At 38.6% G+C, this 20,725-nt stretch overlaps 1 protein-coding gene across 1 annotated transcript in view; it reads right to left on the bottom strand.

Annotated features, from left to right (window-relative positions):
• COL6A3 (collagen type VI alpha 3 chain) overlaps nucleotides 1-20,725 on the bottom strand; it is a 128,695-nt gene that overhangs the window by 60,585 nt on the left and 47,385 nt on the right. The window contains exons 4-11 of the mRNA XM_056533400.1: nucleotides 18,006-18,605; nucleotides 14,376-14,969; nucleotides 10,510-11,112; nucleotides 8,659-9,261; nucleotides 6,268-6,849; nucleotides 3,390-4,004; nucleotides 1,810-2,409; nucleotides 1,028-1,633 (exon numbers count right to left, since the gene is read on the bottom strand). Of these exons, the coding sequence (XP_056389375.1) occupies nucleotides 1,028-1,633; nucleotides 1,810-2,409; nucleotides 3,390-4,004; nucleotides 6,268-6,849; nucleotides 8,659-9,261; nucleotides 10,510-11,112; nucleotides 14,376-14,969; nucleotides 18,006-18,605 (4,803 nt within the window). The remainder of the gene's footprint in view (nucleotides 1-1,027; nucleotides 1,634-1,809; nucleotides 2,410-3,389; nucleotides 4,005-6,267; nucleotides 6,850-8,658; nucleotides 9,262-10,509; nucleotides 11,113-14,375; nucleotides 14,970-18,005; nucleotides 18,606-20,725) is intronic.

The following is a 20,725-nucleotide window of genomic DNA, read 5'->3' on the forward strand; positions in this document are numbered from 1 at the left end:
CTAGGGTCCAAGAATAATAATAATGTTACAATCAAAATCAAGGTCCATATCAATTCCCCAGAACAATAATACACATGAATACAACCTGCATAGACAGCTATCCAGTGCACAGATTTGACCAATAGTATACCAGGGAACGAAGGAACCAGGGACAGCAGATGGATGATGAACATACAAACAGGTGCCCTCCTGAGCCCCACGCGTTCCATCACCCGTCGGTGACTTCCTCAGGGATCAGTTTTATATACTAGAATAATGCTGGTGCCCTGGGACGGGTCCTACGGGCTCCCCCCCAAGGCTCCCCCCCCCCCATCCGTTGTGCAATGACCCTATGGGGCCTTTTTAAATGGTTTTAAATGTCTGTCTAATTAACCTTTGTTCTGGATTTGTACAATAAAGATTGTTATATATATTTTCTACATTTGGTTGTGGGCCCTTTTGTGTATTCCCTTTTTCTTTGTTGTTGCATGTATAGACAAATACACTTGGTAGCACCCCAGCGGTTACTATGGGGCTGAGCCCGCTAGGTGCTTTATAGGCCATTTTGTTTATGTCAGTCAGAAATATCACATGAAATATGTGACTAAGTAAAAATAAAGTTGAATACAAATGAGGAACAAGCTACATGGTTTTGTGTTAACAATAAGCACTAAAACAGTTTTATGTGAAAAAATTCCATTTTAGATGCTTTAAGTTGGTCAGAAGTATAATGGGACTTTCACCTAACCTAGATATTGCATGTTGGATTCTACAATTTTAAACGTCTTCATTTATTTTTTTATTTTTATTTATTATGGCCCTTATCCTTTCATCAGCACAGGATAGGGGCTGTAAATAACCCAAAAAAATATACCAGTATTGCCTGACCTGAACAGGTACACAGTACATAAATATATCAGAAGGAAAGTATGAACAACTTTTCTGATTCCCATTCCTTGGAGATCCCTGATGAGGAGCAATTGTATCTTATCTTGTCATTTTCTTAGTGTTACATTATCAACTGCATGTATTAAAGTAGAATACTTACTGCCTGTTTGGTCTGGTATTGTTGGTGGAGGAGTAGGATCAACAGGACCTTTAAAAGACCTGACCAAAGTATTTTCAATGTTTGGCAGCTCCTTAATATCCCTGACAGTGAAGAGATAGCGTGAGTCTGACACAATGCGTTCTGCTTCATTTCTGTCAGCACTGCCAATGGCTGCCACTAGAGATCGTATCCTGCTAGCTCCGAGTAATCTGACTGCAGAAGCAACATCATCTTCAGACTTGCCACCAGTAAGAAGAACCAGATATTGTGGCACACCTTCTTCAATTCTGCTCCCAGCTGATGTTATAAAATGGTTCTTCACCACAAAATCGATAGCTTTCCCAATGTTCAGTGGATCTCCTCCTCTGTGTCGTAGACGGCGAATGCTTTGAATCAAAGCTGGCTTGTTCATATTGGCCCTCAGAAGGAACTCTGTGACGGGATTGTTACTGAATTGAACCAAGCCGACCCTGACTTTATTAGCTCCAATCTCAAAGCTCTGCACAACTTTCAATATCAAATCCCGAATGTTGGCAATGCCATCAGAACCCATCTTTGCTGAACCATCAACAAGGAAGACAACATCCAGTCTATCGGAATCAACTTCTATAGGAAAAGGAGAAATATGGTACTTGAAAACAGAAAAAACATTTCACATGTAATACTTTCAATAGAATAATTAAGAATATGACATACAAAGTTCAGTGCTTATATCTAACAACAATACATGTATTGATGTCTTGTTGTTATTTTTTGTTGAGGATCATTTTATTAAGTATTACCTGCAGGCAACCCCGGTTGTCTTAAAATTAGTTCAGTTATTTCATCATGATCCAGGCTAGTGACACTTGAAACCAGTTTCTGCTCCAATGATGGTAGTTCTTGGAAACTAGAAACGGAATATATATAATTTGGACCAAAAGTAATTTTGCTGGCTTCCTCACTGTCAATGTTCTTTCCAATTAGGAAAGGAAACACGGAAGATTCTTTAACGGCTCTTGCTCCATCTTCAACATCATCAGATGAAGGTCCAGAAGAGGCTACAATAAGAAACTGTGGAACTTTTTCTTCAATACGGCTTCCAGACGGCCTTGTAAATATAGTTTTAGATACATACTCTAGTGCATTACCAGTGTTTACTGATGTTCCCCCCTTTGGTCGCATCCTTCTTACTGCACTTTGAACTTCCTCTTTGGTTGAGTGTACATTTAACAAAAATTCTGCCCTGGGATCATCACTGTACTGGACAACGGCAAAACGTGTGGTGTCTGGACTGACATCCATTGTATCTACGATCCGTTCAATTAGTGTTTTCACATTGTTGAACTCAGCCGCTGCACCTCTTGAGCCATCAACAAGAAACACAACATCTCTCTTTGCACCTATAAAAGATTGAAGTATATAAAGAAAATTAATATTACATTGTTCATGCTAATGTGCAGCAACATCATGTTCTTACTAAGGCTTAAATCAAATGGGCATATTATACTCATGTTCAAACCTTTAGGGTAGGGTCCCATGTGTCGTATTTTGCTGTGTATTTGCTGCTACGGATTTTCCTTCAATGGGTAGGAAAAATATGCGGCAGCAAATACGCAGCAAAATACGCCACATGGGACCTTACTCTTAATGTAACACCTGGAACATTCAGGGTTGTACCGAACTAAACTTAGAGGACCAGAGGCTTAAAGGGGTTTTCAGGCAACATAGTAACATAGTTCATAAGGTTGAAAAAAGACCAGAGTTCATCAATTTCAACCTATAACCCTAATAAGTCCCTATTGAGTTGAGTTGATCCAGAGGAAGGCAAAAAAAAAACCCTCATACTAGAGGTAAAAATTCCTTCCCGACTCCAAATATGGCAGTCAGAATAAATCCCTAGATTAATGTTCTGTCCCTATAAATCTAGTATACATAACCAGTAATGTTTTCTTACCAGACCCTTTTTGAACTCTATTACAGAGTTCATCATGACCACCTCCTCCGGGAGAGAATTCCACAGTCTCACTACTCTTACAGTAAAGAACCCCCGTCTGTGCTGGTGCAGAAACCTTCTTTCATCTAGACGTAGAGGATGCCCCCTTGTTATTGATACAGTCCTGGGTATAAATAGATCATGGGGGAGATCTCTGTACTGTCCCCTGATATATTTATACATAGTTATTAGGTCTCCCCTAAGCCTTCTTTTTTCTACATGACTGATGGCCTGTCCACAGGATAGGCCATAATTTGCTGATCAGCGGGATGCAGACAGCAATTGGACAATATAACAATATTGTCAACATAATTGTCTGACGTTTCGGTTGTTATCGTATTAGACATATGACTAGTATACATATATGACTGCAATCTTCTGACCTACCTTGGGGAATTACTGAAATAACTGTCCTCCGTAGAATATCTATATCACTTGCTTGAAGCTCAGACAATCTTGTTGTTAAGGTCTGGTAAACAGTGTTTAGTTCCCTGACATCAGGAACGGAGATTGCAAAGTCAGGAATGAAGGAGATAGTTCTCAGCTCTTCTGCATCAGCATTGCGTATTCCAATGGCAAATGGAACAACACCAGAAGTCTTTAGTTCTGTGGCATGTCTCCTGACATCATCTCTTGACCGTCCAGTGGTTAGCAGAATTAAGAACTGGGGTACTCCCTCAGTTGACCGACTGCCTGCTGCCCTGGTGAAGACATTGCTTGTGACGTAGTCTAAAGCTGCCCCTGTGTTCAGTGGTGATCCTCCGATAGGTGTTAACTGCCTGACAGCTCCTAGGACTCCTTGCTCATCTGGATAGGCATTTAGTAGAAAACTGGGCCGGGGGGCATCACTATATTGAACAACTCCAATTCGTACCCTATCTTGACCTACATCAAGATTTTCCACCACCCTTAGAATAAAGGATCGTAGAGAGGGAAAGCTTTGTCTGCCATCATTAGATCCATCAATCAAGAACACAATATCCTTCTTTCTGTTGATATCATCTAAAATTGCAAGAAACAACAAATTACACATCTGTACATTTATAAGCTCTGTTATAATAAAATCATTGTAGAAAAGCAAAATAAACATTATATTTTGTAATCATTTCCAGAAGTTGGATTCAGGCTAATAAAACTGTGGATAAACAGGACTCAAATGTTCTGTAAGAAATGTATGTTTTAAAATAATCCATGGATTTACCAAGAAGTTCATTAAAAACAATATTTAGCTACATCAGTTGCTCAGTTATACCCATGTAAGTATGCTGGCACCTGTAAGCAGCGGTGGTACAGCCAAACTCCAGCTGGTTGTCATTGCCATCGGTAAGAAAGTATTCTATCTTTGCTGCATCTTGATAAAAAAATTTTAATAAGTAGACCTAATAAGCATTGCAATGTTCTGTATATGTAGACCATTACCAGATCATCATTAACATTAAATAGATTGCTAGAAATTACAGGTACAAAAACTAGTTTTTGTATTTTCTTATGGACTAAATTGGTCAATAGGTTGGGCAAACAATAATTCCATACGTGTCTTGGAAGGCTTCCTACAGTTAGAAATGACAATCAGATCACAAAGCAGTACTTGAAAAGAAAAAAATGTGAGAAAAAATATAAGCATATGGGTGAAATGAGTGGTTTCCTTTTATATTTTTTGCTACAAACAAAAATATACCTACATACTGTAACTGCAGATAGCACGCAAACTTTTTTTGTTGCTTAAAGCAACTATACAAAGATGCCTTCCCCCACTGAAACCATTCATGTTCCCATGGTGTTAGCCACAGTCACAACTAGAGCACTCATATAAGGCTGCATTCACATAACATCTCTTACATACGGGAACTGACTGGAAGATGGGAAAATCGGGCGCTCCCTTACCCAGCCTGACCCGACCCCCATCTCATTCATTTGAGCTGACTGGAGTCACTATCTGACTCCAGTCGGCTTATTTTTGCCCCATATCCGGTTATGTGACTGGACTTAAAACCGTAGTATACCGCTTGGTTTTCCCATCTCCCAGCTGGATCCGGTCGCCATATGTAAGAAACTTTATGTGAATGCAGCCCAACAGCGACGGCCACACCACCACCAACACGCCCATGCCAGTGAAAGTGACAACTACAGTGCCCCCAGAACAGTAACAGCATCAACATAGCAGTGACAGCTACAGTGCTCCATCACAGTGACAATCATAGTATTGCAAACAGTGCCCCCATGACAGTAACAGCCCAACATCCTTATAGAAGAACCAGCCTCTGTGCCCCCATAGCAGTGATAGCCACAGTGCAACCATAGCAATGACCTTTACAATAGTCTCCATGAAGTCTAATTTCAGTGCCACATTAGTGTAAGCCATAAAGCTACCCTCTAGGTGTTTCCCATATTACACCCTATGAATGCAAAAATGTTTTCCCAATTAATGCAGTAAGCCTGTGAAAGCCATGCCACAGCATACACACCTTATCCTATTTAATGCGCTGTCCCTAAGATGCAAAAAGTTACATGTAAGCAGCCAACAGAGGGTGTTCATATGTAACTTACTGATCCTGCTCCGATCTCTACGATCAGTGCTGGAAAGAGAGACTGAGGCTGCTATCGAATGTTGTGACCAACACAAGGATAGGGGATAAGATGTCTGATCGTAGGGGCCCTGCCAATGGGGGCCCCCACGATCTCCCTGCCAGAGGCGCATGACATCATGGCCGTGCCCCGCTTGTGACGTCACAGACACGCCCCCTCAATGCAAGCCACAACCCCTCCCATAGGCTTGCATTGAGGGGGCGAGTCTGTGACGTCATGAGCGGGGCATGACCGTGATGTCACGATCCTCCGCCCTGCATCGCCAGTCATCCGGCAAAGAGTGAAGTTAACTCCATGCACCGGATGTCTGGGGTGCTGCAGCCAAAATTGCGGGGGTCCCCAGCGGCAGGACCCCTGCGATCAGACAACTTATCCCCTATCCTTTGGATAAGGGATAAGATGTCTAGGGGCAGAATACCCCTTTAAATATCCTGAAATATGGAAGCCTGGTAAAGTACACCAACTCTTTATTCTCTAATTGTCTTTTACACTTCAATGTCGTCAAACATTTCCTCAATGCATTGAATTTATTTTGCAGATTCTTTATTTTGCAAGCTAACCTTGTTAATGCACTCAATGGTGGATTTTTATAGAGCTTGTAACTGTACAATACTTTTCTTTAAGACTATATTTAAGAAAACTAACTAGCCTTCCACAATACAAGTATTAAAGTACTTACAAGTTTCTGTTGGCACCTCCACTGAGATGGTTTTAATGAGGTTAACAAATTGTGACTGTAAAGTGGGGAGATCTTCCAGCAACTCTGAGGACATAATAAATTGTGGTGCCAAAACAATCTTCTCAAGTTCCTCAGATTCAGCCCTTAGTGCTTTTATCGCAAATGTCACCACACCAGCTCTCTTCAATTGATTTGCTGCCTGATCTATGCTGTCTCCAGATTTGCCTGCAGCCAGCAAGACTAGGTATTGTTGTACCCCCTCTCGAATCCTACTTCCAGACTCTGGTGTGAAAAGATTGCCATGAGCATAATCCAGAGCAACTCCAAGGTTGAACTCCTTGCTTGGTTTAAATCTCAGCTTTCGTACTGCACTGACTACCTCGGCTTTTGTTTGAAATGAGTCAAACTTAAATTCCACTTTCACATTTTCACCGACTAAACCCAAAGCGATACGAGTGCCATCTGGGCTAATGTTCAGACCATTAATGATGCTGCCCACAAATTCTCGAACTGCTGGAAACTTGCCAGCAATATTGGTGGAACCATCAATCAGGAATAAGATGTCTCTTTTGCTTTCTGTTTCTGTACAAAAAGGCACCAAATGGTTTAAAAGTTAAAAATTCCTCAACATATATTTATTCTCTTTAAAATGTGACCTATCACTCCACAATCTTCTATTTTGTAAACCAAAAGCAAAAACAACTCTAATGTCTGGTAGCTGGTGTCATAAGTAATAGTAATAGTAAATGCTAAGAAATTGACAAGAAAACAACATTGGAAGTGAAGTTAAAATTATGAAGTAGTATCATTATGGTTGCAAAGTCACCGAAACCAGAAAGAAATCTTGAGAACTGGGGACCGAGAACTGCTGGGACTGCAACAGCCTGGGAGGGAGGATGGATGAATATAGCTGACATATAGCCCTAACATATCTGTTTTACTAAACATTTGTATTTGCCATAAAATAAGAATTCTGGAGCATCTGGAGTTTTCTTATAATTGCATTGTGCTGCTCCCTTGATATTCCTCCTCTTATTTCCAGTGTGTTACTAATCTATCCCTACACTTCCCTACACCATCCCTACATGATTTTGCTAGTAATAACATAATAATAATCATAATTATTGTTAATTCTATTATTTCAATAATAATAAACACTGGCGCATAAGGATACAACACAAAATAATTAAGAAATGGTTATATGGGTACAAAAGATCTAGCTTAGAAATACAGTAAGTGCCTAGATAATGACCCATGCACATTACAAATAGAGCATTGCCACCAATCACAAATATGCATACAATGAACGGACAATGGTACCAGTCTATGGTCTCTGTGTATACACAGAGCCCTGACGAAGGAGCACATTTGCTCTATTACGCTAAGTCTTTTTGGTCCTCTGTGTCTTCCATAGTGATGCTACTATTTTCAGGAACTTTTTGGCTTTACAACTGTACTGCATTGAGATGCTGCTGGCCAGGGCGCTTTCCCATGCAGTTAGATTATACCATCGCTCCCTAAATGAAGTAGGGAGTGTGGTAGTTGTTTTGCTTCCAAAACCTATACACACATAAGACCTGCATATGAAGAAACTATCAAGGTAACCCATTGGTATGGTCAGTAGTAGCAGTGCTTGCTGAGCATGTATATTCAGGCTGGGGACCGCACACTGACACACCTGCCATAGATGGTGAACGTTGATGTATACACAGAGACCATAGACTTTAAAGTAATGTGCATGGTTCTTTATCTGGCCACTTACATTATTTATTAACAAGATCTTTTGTACCCATATACCCAAATACCAATTATTTTGTGTAGTATCCTTATGCGAAAGTGTTTATTATTATTATTGGCGTATTTCTCTTTATCTTAATACCGCAGTTAATTTACAACATTGTGTGGCTATTGTCATTTAAACATGGCTTAATCCACATGTGGAAGCTGCATAATAGGACCATACACTAACAGTCAGGGAATGGTAACATTGAAGTGTCAACTGATTTATAGATTTATTAGAGAAATTACAAAGGAATAGCATATTAAAGAGTTATACCAAAAAATACTCCAGAATTGTGAGTTTTATGGAAACTATTTACCAATACTGACATGACTGCAGAGCTGACAGACCCTCTTTATAGATGTTGGACAGAAGACCGGGGGTGCTACACAAGTGGAGCTTCGCTTATATGAAAAACCCACTTAACTAATTCTGTTTGTACTTTTGATGATAAATCTAAGCAAACTTTTTTGTCAGTCTACAAAGTGATAAAAAAATTAAGATTGCTAAATTGGCAATAATGTCTTACTTCTTCTTTGACAAAGTATACTAATATCTTTACTATGCAGATACTGATTTATGAATTAAAATATAATTTTAATAGCTCTTACCAGTTGTCACTGTCCTTGATATAGTGCTTATATCACTGGTGGTAATTGAGCTGATACGTTGGGAAAATGATTGGTAAGCATTCTCCAGCTGAGATACACCAGGAAAATAAAAAGAAAAGTCTGGAGTAAAAGCGATAGCCTGAAGTTCACTTTGATCAGCTGGGCCAGCACCAATGGCATATGGTATAACACCAGTGGCCTTGAGGGAAGTGGCAGGCCTTCTTACATCATCTCTAGACCTTCCAGTTGTCAGCAAGACTAGAAATTGTGGCACTCCTCCTTCTCTTCGACTTCCAGCTGACTGGGTAAAAACACTTCTTGTCACATAATCTAGGGCTGCTCCTGTGTTTAGTTGGGAGCCCCTCATAGCTGTCATACTTTGAATAGCTGTTATGGCATCTTGCTTATCTGAGTATTGGTTGAGAAGAAAGACAGGCCTAGCAGAATCGCTGTACTGGACAACTGCAACGCGTACTTTGTCTTGACCCACGTTAAGGCTTTCTACCACCCTCTGAATAAATCTCTTGAGCGAAGAAAAACCAGATATGGCAGCATCTGAACCATCAATCAAGAACACTATATCCTTCTTGTTATCTTCAACTTCTATTAAAAGAAATGGTAGAGAAAGGAAGAAGAAGAGAATGTTGTAGAAATGTTATTAGAAATATTAAGTACGTATAAATAGGGCATCAGTAACCATGTGCCATGCTACTAGTAAGATAGAGAAGGAAAGTTTTGTAGAGGTTTGGAGCCCTTTTTCTTCCTCCATACTGATAACTGAACTAAGACAAATTGAAGAAGGTAAGAATGGAGGGAGAGATGTATAGGGGTGCCATCAATTGAGCCACTGTTGTGGTTACTCAGAATGACTGCATTCAGTTTGGCTACTGGTTTATTATAAATACGTGACAATAAGCCCACCATTATGACAAATAATTATAGAAAGAGAAACTCAGTATTTTAAGAGTATTTGTAAGAGAATTACCTGTAAAAGTTTTAGTTATTAGGAAATTAAGATGTTATTTTATTTAGATGTTTTTTTTTTTTATAAACCTGTTATTTTTGGAAAGACCAGTACTGTTAAGTTAAGAACCTAGTAGACATGATGTATACACAGAGACCATAGACTGGTATCATTGTTGGTTCATTGTATGCATATTTAAGATTGGTGGCAATGCTGTACTCTAAAGTAATGTGCATGGGTCTTTATCTGGCCACTTACATCATTTATTAACAAGATCTTTTGTACCCATATACCCAAATACCAATTATTTTGTGTAGTATCCTTATGCAAAAGTGTTAATTATTATTATTGGCGTATTTCTCTTTATCTTAATACTGCAGTTAACTTACAACATTGTGTGGCTATTGTCATTTAAACATGGCTTAATCCACATATGGAAGCTGCATAATAGGACCATACACTAACAGTCAGGGAATGGTAACATCCAAGTGTCAACCGATTTACAGATTTAGTATAGAAATTACAAAGGAATAGCATATTAAAGAGTTATACCAAAAAATACTCCAGAATTGTGAGTTTTATGGAAACTATTTACCAATACTGACATGACTGCAGAGCTGACAGACCCTCTTTATAGATGTTGGACAGAAGACCGGGGGTGCTACGCAAGTGGAGCTGCGCTTATATGAAAAACCCACTTAACTAATTCTGTTCGTACTTTTGATGATAAATCTAAACAAACTTTTTTGTCAGTCTACAAATTGATAAAAAAATTAAAATTGCAAAATTGGCAATAATGTCTTACTTCTTCTTTGACAAAGTATACTAATATCTTTACTATGCAGCTGCTGATTTATGCATTAAAATATAATTTTAATAGCTCTTACCAGTTGTCACTGTCCTTGATATAGTGCTTATATCACTGGTGGTAATTGAGCTGATACGTTGGGAAAATGATTGGTAAGCATTCTCCAGCTGAGATACACCAGGAAAATAAAAAGAAAAGTCTGGAGTAAAAGCGATAGCCTGAAGTTCACTTTGATCAGCTGGGCCAGCACCAATGGCATATGGTACAACACCAGTGGCCTTGAGGGAAGTGGCAGGCCTTCTTACATCATCTCTAGACCTTCCAGTTGTCAGCAAGACTAGAAATTGTGGCACTCCTCCTTCTCTTCGACTTCCAGCTGACTGGGTAAAAACACTTCTGGTCACATAATCTAGGGCTGCTCCTGTGTTTAGTTGGGAGCCCCTCATAGCTGTCATACTTTGAATAGCTGTTATGGCATCTTGCTTATCTGAGTATTGGTTGAGAAGAAAGACAGGCCTAGCAGAATCGCTGTACTGGACAACTGCAACGCGTACTTTGTCTTGACCCACGTTAAGGCTTTCTACCACCCTCTGAATAAATCTCTTGAGCGAAGAAAAACCAGATATGGCAGCATCTGAACCATCAATCAAGAACACTATATCCTTCTTGTTATCTTCAACTTCTATAAAAAGAAACGGTAGAGAAAGGAGGAAGAAGAGAATGTTGTAGAAATGTTATTAGAAATATTAAGTACGTATAAATAGGGCATCAGTAACCATGTGCCATGCTACTAGTAAGATAGAGAAGGAAAGTTTTGTAGAGGTTTGGAGCCCTTTTTCTTCCTCCATACTGATAACTGAACTAAGGCAAATTGAAGAAGGTAAGAATGGAGGGAGAGATGTATCAGGGTGCCATCAATTGAGCCCCTGTTGTGGCTACTCAGAATGACTGCATTCATTTTGGCTATGAGTTTATTATAAATACGTGACAATAAGCCAACCATTATGACAAATAACTATAGAAACTTAGTATTTTAAGAGTATATGTAAGAGAATTACCTGTAAAAGTTTAGGAAATTAAGATGTTATTTTATTTAGATTTTTTTTTTTTATAAACCTATTATTTTTGGAAATACCAGTACTGTTAAGTTAAGAACCTAGTAGACAGTTAAGGATTAAGACTGAAGGATGAAAAATTAGGGATAATTCTGGCAAACTGCGTGAAGTCACACGCCGCCGGCCCTGTGGTCGCCGGTAATCAGTCCCGGAGTGAACACCCTCCGGGCACTGATTACAAACGGGGTGCCACGTGCATGATCCCTGGGGTCCCCAGCGGCGGGACTCCCGCGATCAGGCATCTTATCCCCTATCCTTTGGATAGGGGATAAGATGTTTAAGCACCAGAGTACCCCTTTAAGCAAGATTTATCTTTAGATTTATACTGAAGAAATTAACCAGTTAATCTAACTTAAAAATTGGCTTTTATTAACTCAGAGTAAAGCTTGAATTTGCTGCCCTTGCCTTATTTCTAGATACTCTGGCTTGTTAGCATTCCTACCTGACACCCAATGGGGCACATGTCCTACTAGCCACCTCTTCCAATTGGCTGTCAATGGTATTGCAACTCAAACCGATTAAGGTCATTTTTTTTTCAACCCCTGTAAAGTTTAATGGCCAAGACAAGAGGAAAGTTTCAAATGGCCATCTCTACCCTAGTAACTTGTTTCCTTATATTAAGTTGCAATGTCAGTTCTGAGTACAGTGTTTTTGGTTGAAAAGTAATGTGTTACTAAAATGCTTTTTACTGCAAACTTGGACCAACAATTAATGGTGAACCCTCGTTATTAAATGGTTATTTAACTGGTGTTTGCAGTGTGCATGATAAATAGTAGATTGGAAGTTCCCTTTACTCTTGAAAAACAACTCCTGCAGAAACTGAGCTGTGTAGTATGTCTATATACTGGAATAAACTTCTATTCTTACTTGAGAATATCTGGTGAGTGACAGGATTTTTCTATACTATGCTCTGGACTCGATTCACCATGAGCACTACCATCTTACGGAAGTGCCAACCTATCTACCTATTAATATTAGTAGAGCTGACGGAACCTCTTTATAGACCCTGGGCAGGAGACAGAGGGTGCAACATATGTGGAGCTTCGTTTATATGAAAAATCCACTCAACTAATGCTGTATGAACTCTTGAATTCCAATATCTTAACAATTTTTTTTTAAATCAGATTAGGCAAAAAATATTTAGCTTTGCACAATAGATAATGTCAAAATAGGGCCATGCTGCTAGTAAGATATAGAAGGGAAGTTTGGTACAGGTTTGGGTTCTCCTTTCTTTCTCCATACTGACTAATGAACTAAGACAAGTAATATGTACGTTTCTAGTCTGTCCCATATCATATTTTGATTTATAATTATTTATTTTTATATTTACCAATTTGCATGTTGCATAATTAATTTAAAAAACATACTTGAATTTGGCAACAATTCTGAAAATTATAAGTCATTTGTCATCCATCATTAAAGAAGTAGTCCTGGAACCTAAACTTATTCCATATCCAATGAATAGGGGAAAAGTGTCTGAACGTGGGGGATCCAATTACTGAGGCACCTCGTGATGTCACACCTCAACAGATGATTGGCTGAATGGGCTGTTACTTGCTAATGTCAAGGAGCACTCTGAGAACGGGTAAGTAGGATGGGCCCATATAGGAGATCGTAGGGGCCCCAGTGATCAGAACCCCCTCGATCAGACACTTATCCTCTACCATGTGGATAGGGAATAAATTCAGTTCCCTGGACTATTTTATGAAGTAAGGCATGGTCAATTTTAACTGCTTATTTTTTCGGAACTTGTTGTCATCAAAAAGCTACACACTAAAGCAAAACATACATTATATAAATATCCTTATAGGTAAACTTAGAAGTTTGAATAATGTAGATTTAAAAGAAAAATTTTGTATTTAATGAGTGGCAGTCAAATACAAAATTATCCACACTATAAAGGGGCAAAAGAACAAATCATGCCTAAGTATAGAGAACACATTAAATCAAATTTCCCAGTAAATACACAGGTTAAGGGTAAACTTACACAAACTGTATGTACTGCAGATTCGATGCTGTTCAATGGCTGTGGATTTGATGCCACAGTCAACTATTTATTTGTATTGATTTACCAGCATGAAATCTGCAACAGCTAATCCACATTGGACACAATGCATGTGAATATGCCCTTTAGTGGTTTTCCTACAAAGGAAACGATCTGCATACTCATCTCAGCAGGATAGGTAATGAGTATCTCATAGGTGGAGGTCAATGGTCACTAGAACAGGTATGTTGTGATCCTCTTTTGAAATGCAATGCAGTCAGATGTGTTCTATTCAATTCTATGGAAATAATGCACTGTATATACACGAGCACTGCATTTAGTAATGTTTGTCAGGCCTATAGAGATATATAGAGTAGCAGTACGCATTTCCAACCATTGTTCATTCATCCAAGGGAACGAAACCCCCCATTCCGGTGATTAGTGACCTGACTGCCACCAATCAGACATAGATACTATCTATCTTGTGTAAAAACTATCTTGTGTGAATAAGTGATGATCCTTCATGGGGAAAACTCCTTTAAATATATGTCTACAGTAACAATTTTCATTTGTTTACTATACTTAGGGATGATTTTTGCATACCATCCATATAAAGCTGTAAAAATGTAATAAAATGATTCTATTGTGCTGTTTGAAAAAAACACGTTATACATGTAAGCAAAACACGTTATACATGTAAGCAATAATTCTTTCATTGGTCCATTCCACAATTTTACCTTAGAACACTGACTCAACAGTGGATCCTTCAAGTCATTGACTGAGAGATTTCTCAAAAAAGTGTAATATAATAGCTTAAACACAGAAGACCAAAGTATGTGAAATTACCTGTGGTCACTGTCACTTCTGTAACTTCTCCTCTTACATAGGTGGTAATAGGTGTTAGTAGCTGCTGGCTGAAGCCAGGCAAGGAACTGAAATCATCCAACTCGTAAACCAGGCTTGGATTAAAAGCAATCAAATCCAACTCCTCCTTATCAGCATTTCCAAGCCCGATACAAAAGGTTAGAACCCCCGATCTGGTGAGGTCATTAGCAGCAGCTTGAACGTTGTCTGAGGACTTTCCAGCTGCCAGAACCACGAGAAGCTGTGGTATTTTTTCCTCTATCCTGCTGCCTGCACCTCTGGTGAAATGGTTGCGGATAACAAATTGAAGGGCAGAACCAATGTTCAGGACATTACCCCCCTTGATTCTTAGCTGACCCACACGATCAATAAGGTCAGACTTTGAGGTCAGCGTGTTTAAATTAAACTCAGTTCTTGGGGTGTCACTAAACTGGGCCAGGCCAACTCGAGTGCCTTCACTGCTGATACCAAGGTTGTTAATAACATTGATAAGAAAGTCTCTTACTAATGGAAAGTTGGAACTTCCAACGTTGACTGACCCATCCAATAGGAAGACGATGTCTCTTTGGTTAAGTACTGTGGGTGGTTGGAGGATATAGAAAACAATAAACATGACATCACAGCAAAATCGGCAAGGCAAGATTAAATATGGAATGCATGTGTTTACATAACGTAGACACATAACTCTTAATAATGTTTACAGGCCAAGCAGAAGAAAGAAGAGACAGAAAGAACCACTGAGCATAGTTAGTTTGAAAAAATCTATGCTTCCATCTACAACAGCTGCATTATAGATCATATACATAGTATATAACTACTAATATAATATCTTATAGCAACTTAGCATATTTAAAATGTACAGTGGATATTATTCTTTATATAGGGTTTAAATACTAGTTACAATGTAGACTAGTATGCACACCATCATAAAGAATGTCTGAAGTGGCAAAAACTAGGTGCAACACATCAAGGTGTTCCATGATGGAGGGTGTAACAGACAAAAGGAACAAATACCAGAACACTGTACATCCTAAAAATGAAGTTTACTAACATGAGTAATAAATCTTTAAACATTTCAGTAGATGGAAGAAGTTAAGAGGAATAATGATAATGAGGACAGAGAAAAAGTCTAAAGGAAAAAAAGGGAACTCGAAGAAACAAGTAGAGAAGAAATGGTAGGTAAGAAGATGTAATGCTGTATGTTTCAAGTTTGTTTTCTTGTCATCTCACAAGTTATGATTAAATAATGCCCTACTAGGGCATATGGACATGAGAGAGTGGGTTCCCACACATGGAACCCCCCTCTATAAACCAGAACCAAGAGCCACTCTATAAGAACATCTCCTGTTCGGACAAGACTCGAGGCATCATTGTATGAAATTGACAACCATTCATCTGAATAGACACCATGGGGGAGATTTATCAAAACCTGTGCAGAGGAAAAGTTGCCTAGTTGCCCACAGCAACCAATCAGCTCGCTTCTTTCATTTTTAACAAGGCCTTTGCAAAATGAAAGAAGCGATCTGATTGGTTGCTATGGGTAACTGGGCAACTTTTTCTTTGCACAGATTTTGATAAATCTCCCACCATGTGATTCTACATCTTCTCTGCAGCAGCCGCTGCTGGGGAAATGCATCTATAAGTCACTGTATTTTCTCCTAGAAACAGTGTTTATTATATCACATGTAAAGGAGTTTACCACAAACATTGTGTAGATTCTCTCGCAATCCATGAGAGAAAAACAAACACCTACATGGACTTTCATTTAAAACTAGAGGCACATAGACATAACAAATAGGCCTATAGCAGGTTATGGGCACTGTTTAGGCTGGGTTTACATATATCCGGCATCTGGCATAGGTGAGCCTATATCTCTACACAACTGATGACAAGTTGTCATTAGTTGTATGGCATCCGGCATCATCCATTGCCCATTATGTTCCCCTGTCCGGTGCCCTGCAGCATGTCCAACCATCCGGCATCAAAATTGAGACACTGGATGACTGAACTGTCCCTTTGAAATGAATGGGACCAGTTCTAGCATCAGTTTCGCTCAGGTGCACGCCGGAGGGAAGCTGTGCCGGACAACTGATATATGTGTACCCAACCTTACAGATTCTGGCAACACAGATCCATAACAAAGTCAGGGACCTGGAACCTGTTTTTTTTATTTTTTATTTTTGCTTTTTTTTGGTTCATACTCACCAAAGAACTGATTTAGATATTTAACATGGCTCATGAAATCGGTATTAGTGCACATAGTTTCGAAAAACAGCACAAAACTTCACAAAAGCAAACATACAATTTTTTTTTCATTTTTTTAGTCAAATTTTTGAAGAAGAAAGAAGAATGGGGGATATTTATCAAAACCTGTCCAGAGGAATAGTTGCTGAGTTGACCATAGCAACCAATCAGATCGCTTCTTTCATTTTTCAGAGACCTTTTCAAAAATGAAAGAAGCGATCTGATTGGTTGCTATGGACAACTCAGCAACTTGTCCTCTGGACAGGTCTCCCCAATGTCCCATAAATAAAGGTAGTAATAGAGTTTATAAATGGCTAAGGTTTTTTAATTGCAAAAATGTATACTTAAACAACATTTTGTTTAAAGAGAACCTCTCATGTTAAAATTCAGTCTAATCTCTGGATAGCATGTTACAGCATGGGAGGAGCTGAGCAGATTGTGAAACATATTCTATTTAACTAGGAATATTTCCATTAAAACTAAAGGGTGATCCTTCTTGTATGAGTGTGCATAGAGAGATAACTGTCAATCATAGAGTATCACCACCCACTGGATACATTAATAAATTACAATTTATACTGAATATTTTATAACAAAAAATATACATCCTTCTGCTCAGCTCATTTCGCTCTAAACATGACACCTGTAGGTTGGATTGCTTTTTTAATATGATGGGTTCTCTTTTACTCTAAATAGGTCCGAAATTCTTTGCTGACTAATTTTATTATATATCTTTATAGACTTTCTTGCTCACTTATTCTGATGTAAATCCCTTGGACAGCCCTGTATTAAATTATCATTCTGACTATCATTTTCAGCCCCAAGTAGTTGAGCCTAGTTGCTTATGGCATACATCTTAATTAAAGTCAATAATAAATATACTTCTTGGGTTTTTAGGGAGTACTTAAGAAACTTGTCTATTTAGGAAGCATAAAGGAATACTGTGATATTGTTATTTGTATATAAACCAAATGATAATAATTCAACATTTTAATGCTTCACGTGTAATCTTGAAAATTTTAATTTTTCATACATGATAATGTGCCATGAATCTGTAGCATATTCGCAGCATTAATTGACATACTGTGGGTTTCAAATCTGCACAGCAGGTCAATTGCTGCATGGACTTTGTTGCCATTTTCTTCATGGAAATGTGGTGTAGAAAATCTGCAGCCAATACACTATATGTGGATGTACCCTAAGTGTTCGAATGGGCCACAAGGGTAAGGCTTTTCCTGTATACTGGTCCTATTAAAACTTTTGGAAAACAAGAAAGAGAGAGCAAGGCAAGAACAGTAGATAACAGTGTTGGACATTCAATAAAAGTACTATAAGGAATACATTGAAAATATGTATTTGAATGGTTACCTTCAGTTGGTGCTTCAACTACAACTCCTGTGAGTGTTCTTAAAGGGGAAAGCACCTGGGGTATTAAGGCTTGTAGAGGAACTTGCTTAAATTCTGGAGGCTTAAATATCAAACTATCATCAAAGGCAATTTCTTGGAGCTCACTCTCCACTGCATTCTTAGACCCTATCGAGAAAGTCAGTATTCCTGCTCTTTTAAGATTCTGTGCTGCTTGGTTAATGTCATCACTTGATTTCCCACCAGTTATGACAACCAGGAGCTGTGGGATTCCTTCATCTACACGACTTCCTGCAGATGCAGTAAAGAAATTTCTCTGGATATTGCTCAATGCAGCACCGGTATTTAGTGGGGAGGTATTGATAATCCTCATTTTTTTCAGATGTGCAATCATATCTTTCTTAGCACCAAAAGTGTTGAGTTGGAATTCAGGCTTCACATCTCTGGCGTACTGGGCCACTCCCACTCTAATAAGATCAAGACCAATTTCCAGCCTGTTAACTATCTTTACAATGAATTCACGGATTGCGGAAAAGTTTGGCCCTCCCAAATCACTGGAACCATCTATCAGGAACACAATATCCCTCTTGTTGACTTCCGTAACTGGAAAAAAAGAAGCATGTGATCCTTTACTTAAAGAACATGTATTTATGTTTAAAGGGGTACTCCCCAGGAATTTTTTTTTTTTAAATCAACTGGTGGCAGAAAGTCGAACAGATTTTTTAAATTACTTCTATTTGAAAATCTTAATCCTTCCAGTACTTATCAGCTGCTACATGCTCCAAATGAAGTTCTTTTCTTTTTGAATTTCCTTTCTGTCTAACCACAGTGCTGACACCTCTGTCCATTTTAGGAACTGTCCAGAGCAGGATAGGTTTGCTATGGGGATGTGCTCCTACTCTGGACAGTTCCTAAAATGGACAGAGGTGTCAGCAGAGAGCACAGTGGTCAGACAGAAAGGAAATTCAAAAAGAAAAGAACTTCCTCTGGAACATACAGGAGCTGATAAGTACTGGAAGGGTTAAGATTTTTAAATAGAAATCATTTACAAATCTGTTTAACTTTCTGGCACCAGTTGATAAAAAAAATGTCTTCCAGTGGAATTCCCCTTTAAGGTAAACTATTGAGGTTTTTCTTTTTTAACAAATACCAATATAAATCTGATGTAAAAAAAAAAAGAAGAAAAAAGAATAATGAGTGGATTCAACATTTACTAATAAATAAGTGTATAGCAATTCTTTAAACATTGTCATGTTTTTGCAATAAATCCCATTTTAATCATTTGGAATTGCCTATCCTTTCTATGGTAGCTGAACAGCACATCACAATAGATTCAGTACATCCCATACAGTAAGATCTACACTATAGTATAATACACCTCCTTGTAAAATAAGCTATCGTCATAATAAGACATGTGAGGATCGTCTGTACCTGAAGTGAAGCTTAAATACTTTACATACTGGTAGATCCCAATTGACTAAAGCCATGTTCACATGTTTTTTTTTTTGGCCCCAAAAAAATGCCAGAAAAAACGCTACAGCATTTTCCTGTGTTTGGCGTTTTTTTCTGGCGTTTTTACCTTTGAGTGAATATTGCATTTTTGGTCCCTTTGACGTTTTTTCAAAAATCGTTGGGTACCAAAAAAACAAAAAAGGATGCAGTAGTGATGGAAAATAATTTATTTAATTAAATTCATATTTTTTTATTTCAAAATGTTTATAAATTTTTAAACAGGGATCAATTTATGTGGGTAGGCAGGGCACTAAAAATGTAGCCGACAATAATAAAACTGTAGTGTGTGTGTGTTTCACTTTTTTTTCTTAATTTTTTAGGTGGTACTACTACTCACAGCATGGAACACACTGGCCCAGCCAGTTATGTGAATGGAAATTCACCTCACTCATTCATATTTTCCGCCCAGTGTGGGGATTGGCCAGATGGCGGCAGCCAATCACCGCTCTCAGTGGGAAAGATGAATTAGTGGCAGGTCGAAATACAAAGCAGGGTTACGAGCGCAGGAGAAAGCCGCTCCGCATCTCAGGGAAGGATGAACGACGATCGCAGCGGGTGTCATGAGTGTGCTCCATGTTGGGAGCAGTAGTACCTGCAGTTAAAGACAGATCATAGCAGATGTCACTCCTGACACCCATTGTGATCCTCCTGTATAATGCATAGATTTGGCCAGACACTCTTCTAGGGTCCCCTGCACTGACGTATATATACACCTATTCATATTTCCCACAGAGAGTTGTGATTGGCTGGAAACATCCAGCCAATTACTGCTCTCTGCGGGAAATATGAATAGGTATATATACGGCAGTGCAGGGGACCATAGAAGAGCGGCCGGCCGCATCCATAAATTATACAGGAGGATCACAAACGGGTGTCTGAAGAACAGGTACTACTGCTCCCATCATGGAGCAGTGTGTTCCATGCTGGGAGTAGTAGTACTACCTTAAAAAAATTTAAAGTGAAAAACACACACACACTACATTTTTATTATTGTAAGCTACATTTTTAGTACCCTGCCCGCCCACATAAATTGATCCCTGTTTTAAAAATGTATAAAAATGTTGTTATAAAAAGATAAATTTCATTAGATACAATTTTTTTTCCATCACAACTGTATCTTTTAATTTTTTTTTTTTTATGGTAATCTACAAAATTTTATTAAAAAAGGTATCTCCATCACTTTTTTGGATCGCTAAAGTCCAAAAAAAGAA

This window comes from Hyla sarda, chromosome 8 (assembly GCF_029499605.1).
Source record: "Hyla sarda isolate aHylSar1 chromosome 8, aHylSar1.hap1, whole genome shotgun sequence".
Classification (NCBI taxonomy): Eukaryota; Metazoa; Chordata; class Amphibia; order Anura; family Hylidae; genus Hyla; species Hyla sarda.